Raw genomic sequence first — 14,926 nt, 5'->3', positions numbered from 1 at the left:
ATCCAACTCGAGTCTAATAATAATAATTACATAGACTAACTGCTTTACCGTTATTTTATTTTTTATTTCAGTAGACACAGTAGAATAAGTCATTTTTCCTTCTTTAAATGTATCAAAAAAGAAAACAGTTTTTTATTTTTATTAACTTTTCTTATATTTAAGTTTATCATTATATCACCTTTTAATACAAATTAATATTAGCACTTTATTACAAGTGTTGAAAAAAAAGTCAATTATCTCAGTTTTTATATTTAGTGACTACACTGATTGGCTTCTGAGCCCTCCAAATTATGGTGAGCACAAAGGCAAGCTATTAAGGTAAACGACACAAAATACTTAGGTATTCATCTTGATAGACGACTATCCTGGCAGAAGCACATATTTGCCAAGTTAAAATAACTGGGCATTAAATTTTGAAATATATACTGGTTGATTGGTTGAAACATTAAAATAACCTTGGATAACAAACTGCTTATACAGGGTGGTCAAATTAAGTTTTTTTTAAATATATGATTCCGATCTCTTTAAAAGTTATCTTAATTCAGTTTTTATTAGCTAATAGTCAGCCAATACAGTAAAGTATTTAATTTAAAGGACAATCAATTTATTACTGATCCCAAGGATCTACTTCAACATTGAAGAAACTACACACAACAACTATACTCAGACAACACTAGAAGAAACTCTGAAAGTAAATATAAAAGTGAACCCTCCCCCAAAATATTAATATCAGAAGTTGTAAGTGCAATCAAACAGAGCAAATGGAGAAAAGCACCAGGCTCAGACGACATATACATAGACGTTTTAACAATGTTGGGTGAAAACAATATAGATGCCTTGGTAGATCTTTTTAATGACATTTATGGGTCCGGTCAAATACCACAGGGTTGGCTTCAATCAACCTTTATACCAACCCCGAAAAAGCCAAACGCTAATAGTTGCGACCAATTCCGAATGATCAGCTTATTGAGCCAGGTCCTAAAACTCTCCTTATAGATAATTCACCCAATAATATATAACAGATGTGAAAGAGAGATTAGCCCCACATAGTTCGGTTTTAGACAAGTATTTGGCACAAGATAAGCACCTTATAGCTTAACTGTCCTACTTCAGAAATGCAGAGATTAGCAAAAAGATGTCTTCCTATGCTTTTTGGTTACCAGAAAGCGTTCAATTGTGTTAATCGTTAAGAATTAATAAGATTACTTCAGGAACGTTCGATAGATGAGAATGACCTTAAAATCATAAAGAAACTTTATATGAATCAAGTGGCATCTGTGAGAGTAGAACTGGAATCTACATCATATTTCTTAATCGAAAAAGATGTACGACAGGGTTGTATTCTGTCACCCCTCCTTTTTAATCTTAACTCTGAAACGATTTGCGATAGAGCCTTAAGTGACACTGAAGATGGAATCAAAATCAACGGACAGACTATTAGTAATCTTCGCTATGCTGATGATATAGTCATAATAGCTGATACCCAAAAAGCGCTACAACGACTAATAGATAGAATAAACACTGAAAGAGAACGACTTGGCTTGAAGATTATATAGACAAGACGAAGGTAATGGTGGTTAGCAGAACACTAAATATGCAATTAAATATAAGAGTAAACAATAAGAACATCCAAAAGGTCCCCAGGTTCAGTTTTCGGTAGTTGGATAACTAAAGATCTAGATACAGACACAGAGATAGGTAGCAGATTTGAGCAAGCCAAAACAGCATTGACTAATATGAGAACCTTGCTAAGCAACAGCAGCCTTAACTTCCCGCTTCGATATCGCTTTGTAAAATGTTACATTTACTCCACACTGCTATATGGTGTAGAAACCTGGACCATAAAGGCCAATGTGATGAACCGATTGGAGGCCTTTGAAACGTGGGTATTTAAAATACTTAAAATTTCCTGGACAGATCACACAACAAATGTCAAAGTATTAAATCGAATGGGCAGAGAACGAAACATGCTGCTAATAATAAAAAGAAGAAAAACTGCTTATCTGGGTCATATATTTCGAAATTCCAAGTACCAGTTCTTAAAGCTTATTATGGAAGGGAAGATAGAAGGAAAACGTGGCATCGGAAGACAGAATACTCATGGTTTAAAAACAAAAGGGATTGGACAAACCTCAATGTCCATGCACTCTTTAGAGCTACACAAGACTGAGAGGAGTATGCCAGAATTGTCGCCAACATCAACTAGTTAGATAGGGCACCTTAAGAAAAAGATTTAATTTGCTTAAAAATAATTTGAGGTAATATTTATGTCCTAAAAAATTTATAGAACTATTATTATTATTATTATATTAATTACCTTTAAATCGAAAACATCATTCACTGGCCCATGCTTTTGTTTAAAAAAAATTATGGCTTTTTCCAATATCTTTTTAATTATGATCTTTTCACTGGTTTGGTTATCCTCCATACTACTTGCAATTTTTTTAGTGCTTGGTCCTACTAGATCTCTATCGACATCGGGCACCATAATTTTCTTTTTAATGATTGTATCAATCTTTGCAGTATTTTGTGATGTGGGTTTTTTTGATTCTTCAGTAGAAAGTGACTCTAGAATTTGAAAAAGTGTCATATAAAATATAAAAGAGACAGTAGAAATAACAAGTAGAGTAGAATTACTACCTACACTTTTTTTATTTAGATTCGTGTATCTTAACGTCTCAGTTAACTGACACAGATATTCACCGAGACTGCAAAAGACTATACGATACAAGTTTCCAAAAATTTAGGCCATGAGCCAACGTAAAGACAACAGGCATCTTTTGCTAGTATGCAAACTGAATCTTTCTTTCTCCCCTTTCATTTTTCTCACCAACTCTATACATTTCTATGACTTGTTCCATGCCGTTTCTCTTCTTCCTTTTTGCAACAAAGTTACCAATTAAATATTTAAAATGTTATTGTTATTTAAAGCTTGATTTATGTTATTGTAAAGTTCCTCTCTTTCTTCGTGAGTGTGAGTAATTTTTAATGTGTATATTTGTATAATTTGTATAATTTATTTCTTTGATAGTTATAAGGTTAAGACTCTATCGGAGATATTAGTTATTTCTATTTCTCTTCGATTCCATTACTTATTGATAAGGAATCCGCCTGTTCTGCCCGTTGATGTTCCTCAGTAGTAGGGATGCCGATTTTTGACAAAACACCGGTTTTCGGTTATACCGGTTTTTTTTTCTGTTACGGTTTAAAATGGCGGTTATAACTGGCCAAAAAAATCGGCTTTTCCCAAAACCGGTTTTCGGTTTTTTTTTAATCCAATTGGTTACAAGTTTGCACTTTCAGTTTGCTTCTGTATTTATAAAATAAAATAAAATTTAAATTATAGTTTTGTTTGGAATAATTACTTGAGAATAATAATTATGATTGGGATTCAAAATAATACCTAACCTAATCCTAATCACGGTACAAACCTAATAACCGGTTCTTACTTTAAAAATAAAAACCGGTTTAACCGGAACAAAAGTTAACAAAAATTGTTTTCTTTCTAGTTCAACTTTGTAAGATATTTTGTCTTTTTTAGCAGCTCTTGATAATAATTGTAAACACAATTGAAAGCTCGAGATAATAAAAAGTTAACCAATAGCCCCTTTTATTGACTCCAACCCATCCAAAACATTTATATATTTTTTCCAAACGAGTCACAAGTACTTCTTTTCTCTTACTCTTATATATATATATATATATATATATATATATATATATATATATATATATATATATATATATATATTTATATATTTATGCTATGTAAAATTAAGTAATTCAACTAATAAACTATAAAAAAATCGGTTGCCTGTAAAGTCGGTTTTACGGGCGAAGATTTTACGTGACAACGTCTTTTTCGCGGTAGAATATTTATTGATATGAATATTATTAAATTGCACAATAGGAACAAGGAATTGGATGAAAATAAGAATTGCACAAATTTTAACTATAGAAATATATTTTGTTTACTAAAACATTGTACATGTAAACTTAAACTTAACTAATTTCCAACGCGCCTAATTCTCTAGTGCTGCGCGCGCAGCGGACCGATCATGTTTGAGTGGGAGAGAGACGCAAGGCATTCGCCGGTCCGGCGGGCCTCTCTCTCGTTCGGTGACTCATCGTAACAGACGTGAGCGGGCGTTACACTTTTTCATGAGTGACTCCGTGCCACAACCTAATTTAAGACGTTGTCACGTCAAAAGATATTTCGAAGAAATGAAAATCCATTATCCTGGATGACCTGTAGTAAACAAAATTTAAGATATGCATAAATTATTTTCTTTGTAAAATATATTCGAGTGACGTGAGTGAGCTTAAGTGAACTCATGAACAATGCGAGCGGGTTTTCCAAATGGACTTGTAAAGTGAATAAGACAATAGAATAGAATATTTAGAAATTATATTTTTCCGTTAGTTCTTAAGAATTTGTAGAAACCGATTAGCATGTTTTTAGTTTTTAGGAAATTTATAATTGTAGGTAAAATTGTTGTTTGTTATCTTAATAAAGATATGGGGATATGTATGACGAGCTTTGATTGGAGGAGATTGAAAAAAGTGGAATAGGTATGTTAGAATGAGAGTTTAGCTAGATTTTTGAGGGAAAAAAGATAATCAGTTGTTTTACAAGGGTGCAAGGCGAACAGTCGTTGTTCTCTGGTGGTTCCCAAGTGTTAGTAAGCAGTACTAACCAGAAATCTCCGACAATGGTTTGGGATGACCTCAGCGGAGCTGTTTCGCAGAGCAGTCAACAAAATAATGATAGCCTTGATGATCGACAACATCCGGACCGGATAAGGCACTGAAGAAGAAGTAAGCATTAGAAGTGAATGTTTGTGAGTTTTCTTGAAGTAAGTGTATCGGACGGAAGCTGATCCAGTAAAATATGGTAAGTTATATTTTTCTACTTATATATTCCAAGAGTCACTGTTCAGGCCGGAACGAGAGATTCAGTTTATCGAGAGGAGAAGAGGCTAGCATCTTTTGAACGATACGTGCATTTGAAGGAGATCATTAAAGACGAGAGGCTCGCAATAATTTGTTGTAAGATTGCTAATTACCTAGGGAACTGCTAAGAATAGATAGTGTAGGCTACAAGGAACAAGGATTTGGACAACTCATCATCAGAAGTAAAGTTTTTTTACCATTCGTCAGTTTTTCTTTATTAACAAAGTTTTTTTTAATTGCTTTAAAAAAGATAGAAATATTTTGATCAGGAGATTTAGAACAACAATTTTGATTTGAAATTTTAATTTATATTGTATATAACATTAATTTTTGAAGGTTCACGTACGTAGAATAAAATTTTGATAATCATTATATAAGATATTTTTTGTTGAAGATATTTGAGTGTGAATTTTATTTCAATATATAAGGTTGTATCATTAATGTTTTTATTATTCCGGTATTCTTTGGACCTTACCTATCATATGTAAAGCATAGATATTGAAGCACGAATATAACCCTGAGATAAGAGAATAAAATAGTGTGATAAAATCATAACTTAGTATTCAAAAGTAAAAATTACAATTGATAACTGATGATAATTCAAAAAATTAAAACATTTGCGTCAATAAATATTACAGTAACTATGCCACTATCACTTGCTTAAATTACCATTTTACAAAAGGTTTCAGTGTTTATGAAATAACTTTTTGTGTCCATTATTATTTTTATTTATTTTTGCTTTTTTAAGTATTTACTTTAGAAAGTCATGGCAGGAACCGATGGATGGCATTTCGAACACTTAATTTAAAATAACTGTTATGCATAATTTGGTTACTTTAAAGTACATTATAAATTAAATCATTAGTTGTAATTTAGTTGAATTTAAATTTAAAAAAATTGTTTTTGTACCCTTAAAAAAATATTTTAGTTAAAAATGTAATGTGGTTAGAGAATTAACAATAATATTACATAATTTAACCTTTCACTATATATATATTTATATATATATATATATATATATATATATATATATATATATATATATATATTTATATATATATATATATATATATATATATATATATGTATATATATATATATATATATATATTAATATATATATATATATATATATATATATATATATATATATATATAAATGTTTTGGATGGGTTGGAGTCAATAAAAGGGGTTATTGGTTAACTATTTAATATCTCGAGTTTTCAATTGTGTTTACAATTATTATCAAGAGCTGCTAAAAAAGACAAAATATCTTACAAAGTTGAAGTTTTTTTTTTCTTTCTAGTTCAACTTTGTAAAATATTTTGTCTTTTTTAGCAGCTCTTGATAATAATTATTGTAAACACAATTGAAAGCTCGGGATATTAAATAGTTAACCAATAGCCCCCTTTATTGACTCCAACCCATCCAAAACATTTATATATTTTTTCCAAACGAGTCACGAGTACTTCTTTTTTCTTATATATATATATATATATATATATATATATATATATATATATATATATATATATATATATATATATATATATATAAATATAATAAAAATCGTTACCTATTAGTCCTTGTCCTGAGTCTCTAGTTCTCGTTGGTTGTGTGTTAAGAAACTCTTTTTCACTTAAACCTGCTTTCTCATTTAATTCACTAGGTTTCACGGTGTGTTTTGAGATAGTAAATTCTAAAAATATTCTAATTAATTATTTATGCTTTTTTCCCTAAAGATAACTAAACCTTTAGATTTCTCAGACTGAGCACTGGATATCTCGTTTTTACTTAACTCTGGTCTTCTGGAAGATTCACTTGATTCCTCAAAGTTTTCTAATGACGCTAGATCTAGAGAAATAAATTTATTTTAGAACGTCCATAATAGTAATTTACATAACAAGTTCTGAAAGTGATATTTTACGAAATTAGTAGAATGTCTCCTGTGAATCCCGTAAAATCACTTTTGGATTATGTTAACTACAATGTTTTTTCTACTTTAGTTCCACTAGTTTATTTTACTAAAAAGAATCTGAATGGATACGTCACTTATGAACGTATCAATTACATACCTATACCATAACAATTGCTTTCATGAACACATTACTTATGAATATTGTTTACAGAATAATTATAACAATTATTTATTTAATACTCTAAATTTTTTGGAATTGTAGCCATCAGATTTTTTTAGTAAAGCAATACCTTTGGGATATCGGCTTATGTCTAAAGATTAATTTTAATTATTGAGTAATTGTTACAGAGACTTGTGGGCATTAAATGTGCAAGGATGACTTCTTCATTTATATAATGCACTGATTGTCATTTCTTCACTTTTGAAATAAATTGTAGACTGATTTATACCTCTTCCTTGAATTTCTTCATCTTTTTATGTAGACATGACTCTGTCTGTTTTCCAATGTGCCTGAAGTAAGTTGTCGTGTCATCGTTTTCGTGATCTTCCTACTGATCGGCTTCCTATTGGGAAACCGTCTCTTGCCGTCTTTACTAGTTTATTTGTTGTCATTCGGCTTATTTGATCGTTCCATATTTCTTACCTAGTTATTGATGTTCTCCACCTTGCATCTACGTTGTATATCTGTACTTCTTGCTCTGTCCCATATTGTCTTGCCATCAATTTTTTTAAGTGTTTTCATTTCTGCGGCTTTTTGCTGCATGTCATTGTTGTTGTGATGACTGTTGTGTAAATTCTGCCTTTCATTTCTTTCCCGATTTTTTATTTGTCCATATTGTTTCATTCAGACAGCCTGCGGCTCTGTTTGCTCTATTCACTTGATCTTCCAATTTAGTAGCTTTCCGTAGCTAAATAATGTGATGCCTAAATATTTAAACTTCATCACTTGTGCTATTATCTGACTTTCTAGATCCAATTTATATCTTAGTAAATTTGCTGTTGCAACTATGCATTTTGTCTTTTTTGGTGAAATTAATATGTTAAATTTTCTGGCGGTGATAAAAAATTGGTGCAGCATACGTTGTAAATCGTCTTTGCTTTGAGAGAGTAGTATTGCGTCGTCTGCATAGCAGATTATTTAAGTTTGTTTTTCGCCCATTTGGTATACTTTTTTAGTTCTTACTTTTTTTATTATTTCATTTATACTCACTTTGAACAAAAAAGGGCTCAGGGAATCTTCCTGTTTCATACCATTGCCAGCTTCAATAGAGTTAACTCCGTTGGTACGAGGGAAACTTTATTTAGCGTGCAGGTATTGTTTCAGAAATGTAGAGATGTCAACTGTAATGTTTTTGCATGCTTGAATGACTACAAGCAGGCTTTTGATAGAGTCAGGCATGAACAAATGATGGAAGTGCTGAAGAGGATAGGGATTAACGGAAAAGACTTAAAAATAATAGCTAACCTATATTGGAATCAATCAGCGGTACTCCGAATAGATGGAGAATATACAGATCAGGTCAAAATCTTAAGGGGAGTGAGACAGGGGTGCATCATTTCACCACTGATGAAGGAGCACATTTTTGTAGAGGCTCTAAAAGATATTGGTGAAGGCATCTCAATAAATGGAGTCAAGCTCAATAAACTGAGATATGCAGATGATACAATAGTGTTTTCCCATACCATAGAAGGGCTACCAAACTTAATAAACAAAATAACAGAAACAAGTAGAACATATGGACTGGATATAAACACCAGTAAAACCAAGCTAATGATCATCAGCAAGGAAAACATAACCGGAGCAAATCTGTACGTGAACCAAATAAGAATTGAACGTGTCTCACAGTACAACTACTTGGGAACTATAATCAATGAGTCGTGGGACAATACCCAAGAGATTAAATGTCGCATCGGATAGGCAAAAAGTGCATTCTTAACTATGAGTTCTGTGTTCAAGAGCCAGCCATAACCTCACCTTAGAAAAAATGAATAAAGCTCTCTAAGTGTTACGTATACTCAGTGCTTCTGTACGGAGTAGAAACGTGGACATTTAAGGCGAAAACTCTATTAAAACTTCAGGCTTTTGAGCTATGGTTATACAGAAGGATCCTGAAGATACCATGGACAGACAAAATCACCAATGAAGAAGTATTGCGGAGGATGAACACAACCGCTGAGTTGATCAACATCGTGAAGGGCCGTAAGCTGCAGCACTTGGAACATATAATGAGAAATCAAGGCAGATAGGAGCTACTCCAATGCATTTTTCAAGGTAAAATTGAAGGAGAAAGGGCCCCAGGACGAAGAAGAATATCCTGGCTTGCTAACCTGACAGCATGTTATAGTAAGACATCAACACAGCTATTCCGTATAGCAACCAACAAAGACATCATAGCCAGAATGATCGCCAGCGTTCGGAACGGACAGGCACCCTAAGAAGAAGACTAATATTCTGATCGAGAAGCAAGCATTGAAGGCGTGCCATCCGTACATACACCGATCAGTTTTTGCCAAGAGAGTTCATGTTTGTCAAAAAAGTCTGACACTGCTTTCATAAGATTAATAGTCTCCAACTCTGTAGAAAAGAGTAGCTTGTCTTTCATTCTTTCGTTTTCAATATACCGAACATAAACAATTAAATAAGAACATTTTACTATGTCTGTACTCTCGTCTAGCTGAATAGCAAAAAATAGCGATTGTTTTACTGCATCAACAACCTGGTTTTGTATGTCTTCAGCTATATCATCAATGTCACGTTTCACAGTATTGACAGAAAGAGGTATTTGAGATAACTTTTGCTTACTCTGCGTTAGAAAAATCAATATCAGCTGCCTTTAGCAAACACGGTTTACCCAGCAGCTTTCCAATAATATGGCCCTTCTTTCCTTAGCAATCAAAGATGATAGCTCATATGAAGCTTTAAGCACTTTTTCAGATAACTGAGCCGTAGAACCAGTACTATCCAACTTCATGCCTTCTAAATTTTCAGATTTTGTTGCAAAAAATTCCTTTGGTTTTTCCTTAAAAGAGTTATGTTTGAATGACAAACGTCTTTAAAGACGATTAGGTCTCATTGGAGGGAGACAGTGCTTAGAAGCGTTTGGGAAACACTGATTTAGAGACAATAATTCATACGTAGACGTTTTAACAGTTTCACTAATTTCATGTGGAATTAAATTCGGCGTTACTTTCACTACTGATTTAAATTTTTTAAATGGAAAAGCAAAAACACACTCAAATCCACGAAACTCTCCAGTTAAGTGTTTTGGTGATCACTACTCCTACATTTAGATTAGATTAAGAGAGGTGGCCTTTCGGCCTATTCTACTGCGACCTTTTCAGATATATTGTGGTCCTCCAGTCCTAGATAACATTGTCTAGCCTGACCCTTTTTATAAAGTCTAGTAGCTTCGAGACTGTACCTTCCATGTAGCTATTTGCAGGTGGATTTTCTTCTCCTAATGCAAAGAACCGCACATTTGCCAGACTGTCACACTGACATAAAATGTGTTCTACTGTTTCTTCTTCGAGGTGACAGAATCTGCACAGGTCATCAGCTGATAATCCCACCAGAATATACAGCTTACAGTGCCCTGTTAGAAGACTTACTATGGCCTTGACTGTTTTCCTGTCTTTGCTTATTAGGTCTGCCGTAAATTTTGGCAAATGTTCTCTAATGAACTCTTTCGCCTGTCTTTGTCCTGGTGAATTTCTCCACCATTCCAGAGATTTGTGAGCTACCCACTTCCTTGTAGCCGTTCTTGTTACTGATTTTGCAACTCCGCAGAAGGGTTGCGGTCCAATGAATGGCAATGATGAGAGCCTTGTTTGGCCATTTCATCTACTTTTTCATTGCCCGTATGACCCTCGTGCTCCGGTACCCAGGCTACCGTAACCTTGCTACGGTATTCTAGTTTATTTAGGGCACACACGCAATCCCATACTAGCTTAGAATTGGTCTCTACAGAATTGAGTGCCATAAAAGCTGCCTGACTATCTGTGAAGATGACAACTGAATAGAACGTTCTTTCCTGCCTTTCTATTTCTTCCATGCAGTGATGGATTGCAGTTATTTCCGCCTGGAAAACTGTCACATCCTTAGATAGACTTACCGGGAAATGTATCCCTTGATTTGTCCCTACTCTAGTAGGGACTCTTGTCCACTACGTACATGCATACGTATTTGGTCGTGTGCGAATACAAATGGGTAGAATTCTTTTTAGCAATTAAATTTTATGTTTAATTTCTACGTTTTTTATTAGTCTACATGCAGTTAGAGGTCTTTGGACATCGTCTCTTGTATTTAATTTTTTTTATGTTTTTAATTTTCATTGCTTTCCTCGTTACTCTTTATGACTCTATTTTCAATGCTAGCTAGCATAGCTGTTTTTCAAATATATTTTATGTCCTGTAACAAGTATTTCTTATGTTGTTGACAGATTGTGCTAGGATGAAGTTTTTTTATCTCTTTCAATGGCATTTCAATGTTCTTCTCGTCTTACCTGCAGTTTTCAATTGGTCTGTCTGATGTACAATTTGTCGCAGTGCTTACAACGTATCTTCATTCCTTGATTTGTCAATCCAATTGCTATTTTTGGAATTTTGTTTTTATATTATATTATATATATATATATATATATATATATATATATATATATATATATATATATATATATATATATATATATATATATATATATATATATATATATATATATATAGGGTGTCCAGAAACTCTCCTGACAAACGAAGACTGGAGATTCCTCAGATAATTTTAAGACAATTTAACCTTATTCACCTACTATTATTTATCATTCAGAGATAAATCTGCCTCTTCCAATCCAGTGGTTTTCGTAGTTATTATCAAAAAAGTCTCGTACATTCCTGCTAAAGTGGGCCGGACAGCCGTCATGTAGAAACCATAAGTTTTGCCGAATATTATAATATTTAATAATAGTTAATATATTTAATAATCTAGTATCAAGAATGCTTAAAAGGTAGACAAAAAAGTTATGCGTCAAAATAACCGTTGATCTACCGAAAACGGGCGCCTATGATCGGTACTAGAAATTAGCAATATATGAAATCGATTCAACTCTGAACGATAAATAATCGTACCAGTTTTTGTTTTTTTAAATAGAAGCGTTCTGGAGGTATTAAACAAAAACTAATTACAAGGCGCCATCTTCAAAGAGCTCTAGCTCCGTTAGGAAGCATTTTCGGACTAGGTGAATTGGGTTAAATTATCTGAAGAATTTCCGGTCTTCGTTTGTCAGGATAGTTTCTGGACACCCTGTATGTATAATAAATGTTTTACTTAACATGATTAATTATAAATCGTAAAGTACTCGTTTTGCTAATTGATTGGACCAAATTTTGCCCTACCTTGTTTTACCTATATTCTTTTAGGAACAAAATTAATTAACAGAACTCTATGCTTAACAATTACCTGTTTCGTTCTTCAGCAGCTCTAGGTGTTGACCTAAACCATTTTCGTGTTTAGATGATAAAAGTTTAATGGACGTCGAATATTCATACGTGTTTTGAGTCTGACTATTTTCCGTAGTATCTAAAAATAATGCTTTGTTAGACCTGGTCTTATTCGATTTAATTTTAGAGATTATAGTAGCGATGATCAAGCTCCTGTATCAAGGACGAGGTTAAAACAAGAACCACATAATACAATATGTCCATCCTATTTAAAGCTCACTTTTTAATAAAAATCCCCAATAATGTATATTAGTTGTTGGCATATTACTGATGTATTAGATAATATAACAGTTTTACAAAAAATCGAGGCTACAAAAAACAACAAGGTATTAAAACAAGAGTACGAAAGAACGTAAAAATTAACTAAAATATAACAGGAATCGAATATGGAAAAATAATATAAAAAAAAAATTAATAGCGAAATATTACTTGAAAAACGTTCAAATATGTAGCCAAATAACAAAACCGAAAACCCCATTGATTGAAAAATTTATAAATATTTAAAATAGTTTCATTTGTTGTTATTTTTTTCGTTTGGAAAAATTGTTTTCCAAATACGTTATCGTATTCGCTCCGTGCGTGACTGACGCGACACCTACCGCCTTCATCTGACAGTTTTGGACCTCCCAATTTGAGGTTAAACATAATATGTTAAATATGAATAAAATCGAGGCGTTTGAGATGTGGTTGTATCGAAGCATACTAAAAATTCCATGGACTAGTAGAACCAGAAACGAAGAAGTTTTTCGAAGAATGGGACATCAACGAACTCTATTAAATATTATTAAGAGGCGCAAACTAGAATATCTTGGACATATAATCAGAGGACCAAGATATGAGTTCCTTCGGCTAATTCTCAACGGTAAAATCGAAGGAAAGAAATGGATAGGACGGAAGAAACTCTCTTGGTTGAGGAATTTGCGGCAGTGGACAGGTTTGACAGCGGACCAATTGCTACACGTAGCGCAAGACCGAGATCAGTATAACAATATTATAAGCATGGTAGTCGCCGACGTTCCGTAGGGATATGGCACTCTAAGAAGAAGAAGATATGTTAAATACATACGAAATTGACAAATATTAATAATAATTAGTTTTTTAATTATATTTTTTTAGTTTATGTACAAAATAAATATGGTATTAAAAATTGGGTTTCTAAAAATTCATCATAATTTATCTTTGCAACCCCAAACGAAAAAGAAAGGGAAAATCTAGTACTGTCAAATCAAAAACAAAAGTTTTTCATGTGGAAGAGTTTAATTACACACTAATAGTAAAAGTTATGATATAAAATCTAAAGTCATCAGGCAGGCTGCAGTTAGCTTGAAGCCTTATGAAATATCATTTAAGGTAAATTATTTAAATTTTTCCTATTTCAATTGCATAAAAATGAAATTATGTGATATTTACTTTTTCAAACCTATAAAAAACTTTTGGAAACCTATAAAAACTACACTCACCATTTTTGCTATTATTAGCACAATTAAATACGCAACATGTATTTGCACCCATTTTTGATAAAATTTATGCCTAAAAATTTAGGTCCAATTTTGTCATATTTCGCCGCTACGCACGCTGGCATCGTTTAAAGGTACCCCTACAATGGTTATGCACGGAGCGAATACGTGTTTTATCGTCTTACTGTAATGATATTTGTCGTATTTTAATGTCAGTTTTTATTTGTGAAATCTTTTTATTTCTGTAAGTATTTTTAAATCTATTTTTACGTCATTTGTTTGTTTTTAATGGTAAAATTGTTTGACAGTGTACTCCTGAGGAAGCTATTAAATAAATGGCGAAATATTGAGTTCTTAGATTAAACAAAGATTTTATTATAGACCACTACCTGATAATTCCTATATATATATATATATATATATATATATATATATATATATATATATATATATATATATATATATATATTGTGACGATTGGGGTTTATAGAAAATAATTTATAAGTTATATACTACATAATATTAGATATAAAAAAGTATTTGATTATTTTAAATAAGTTATATACTAGAGAATTTAATAAAAATATATTATGTGAGGGCATTTTTAAGAAATTAGCATATAATAATTGCAAAAAGTTGTATTTTAATGTTGTAAATATATTTAAGTGAGCCATATGACTAGGCAACCAACTATACAAACTCTGTCTCCAAGTGACATTTTAGGAAATTTTTAGGAATATAAAGTGGGGTTATAATAATATATTGTTTGAAATGTGTATTTTATTAAATTAGAGTGTTAGTTACTAATTTGAATGTTTATTCTGATCTGAAAAGCCTAAATGTCAACAAAATTATCAATGGAACATTAACGAATTCTCCAGAGTGCAGAGTGTGACCATTGTTTACGGTCGAACATTCTGGAATAATGATTATGTTGGTGGATAGAACAGATATTTTTTTCGAGAACATCGATATCGAAGAAATAGAACAAATTGGAACATGATTTCTTACCAGATGGTTCTGGAGCATCCAAAAAGATATAAATACCCGTGATTTGGATTCAAGATGAAGTTTTTAGTCAGAAGTCAGGCCAGTTCATTATGAAAGT

At 32.2% G+C, this 14,926-nt stretch overlaps 2 protein-coding genes across 6 annotated transcripts in view; one reads left to right on the top strand and one right to left on the bottom strand.

The window, feature by feature from the left end:
- Window positions 1–14,926, top strand: part of LOC140447526 (orexin/Hypocretin receptor type 1-like) — a 1,044,614-nt gene that overhangs the window by 587,006 nt on the left and 442,682 nt on the right. The gene's annotated exons all lie outside the window — the stretch shown is intronic.
- The window catches only part of LOC140447525 (uncharacterized), a 61,824-nt gene that overhangs the window by 8,107 nt on the left and 38,791 nt on the right, over window positions 1–14,926 (bottom strand). For 4 of the 5 annotated variants that reach the window (XM_072540226.1, XM_072540224.1, XM_072540222.1 and 1 more), the window contains 4 exons: window positions 12,321–12,440; window positions 6,706–6,807; window positions 6,530–6,652; window positions 2,318–2,568 (listed from right to left, as the gene is read on the bottom strand). In XM_072540226.1, the coding sequence (XP_072396327.1) occupies window positions 2,318–2,568; window positions 6,530–6,652; window positions 6,706–6,807; window positions 12,321–12,440 (596 nt within the window). The remainder of the gene's footprint in view (window positions 1–2,317; window positions 2,569–6,529; window positions 6,653–6,705; window positions 6,808–12,320; window positions 12,441–14,926) is intronic. The other variant, XM_072540225.1, reaches the window with a different exon arrangement.

The sequence above is a fragment of the Diabrotica undecimpunctata genome, chromosome 8 (assembly GCF_040954645.1).
Source record: "Diabrotica undecimpunctata isolate CICGRU chromosome 8, icDiaUnde3, whole genome shotgun sequence".
NCBI classification, from domain to species: Eukaryota; Metazoa; Arthropoda; class Insecta; order Coleoptera; family Chrysomelidae; genus Diabrotica; species Diabrotica undecimpunctata.
Note: the sequence above shows the minus strand (reverse complement) of the source record. Positions and strands in the feature narration are given on the sequence as shown.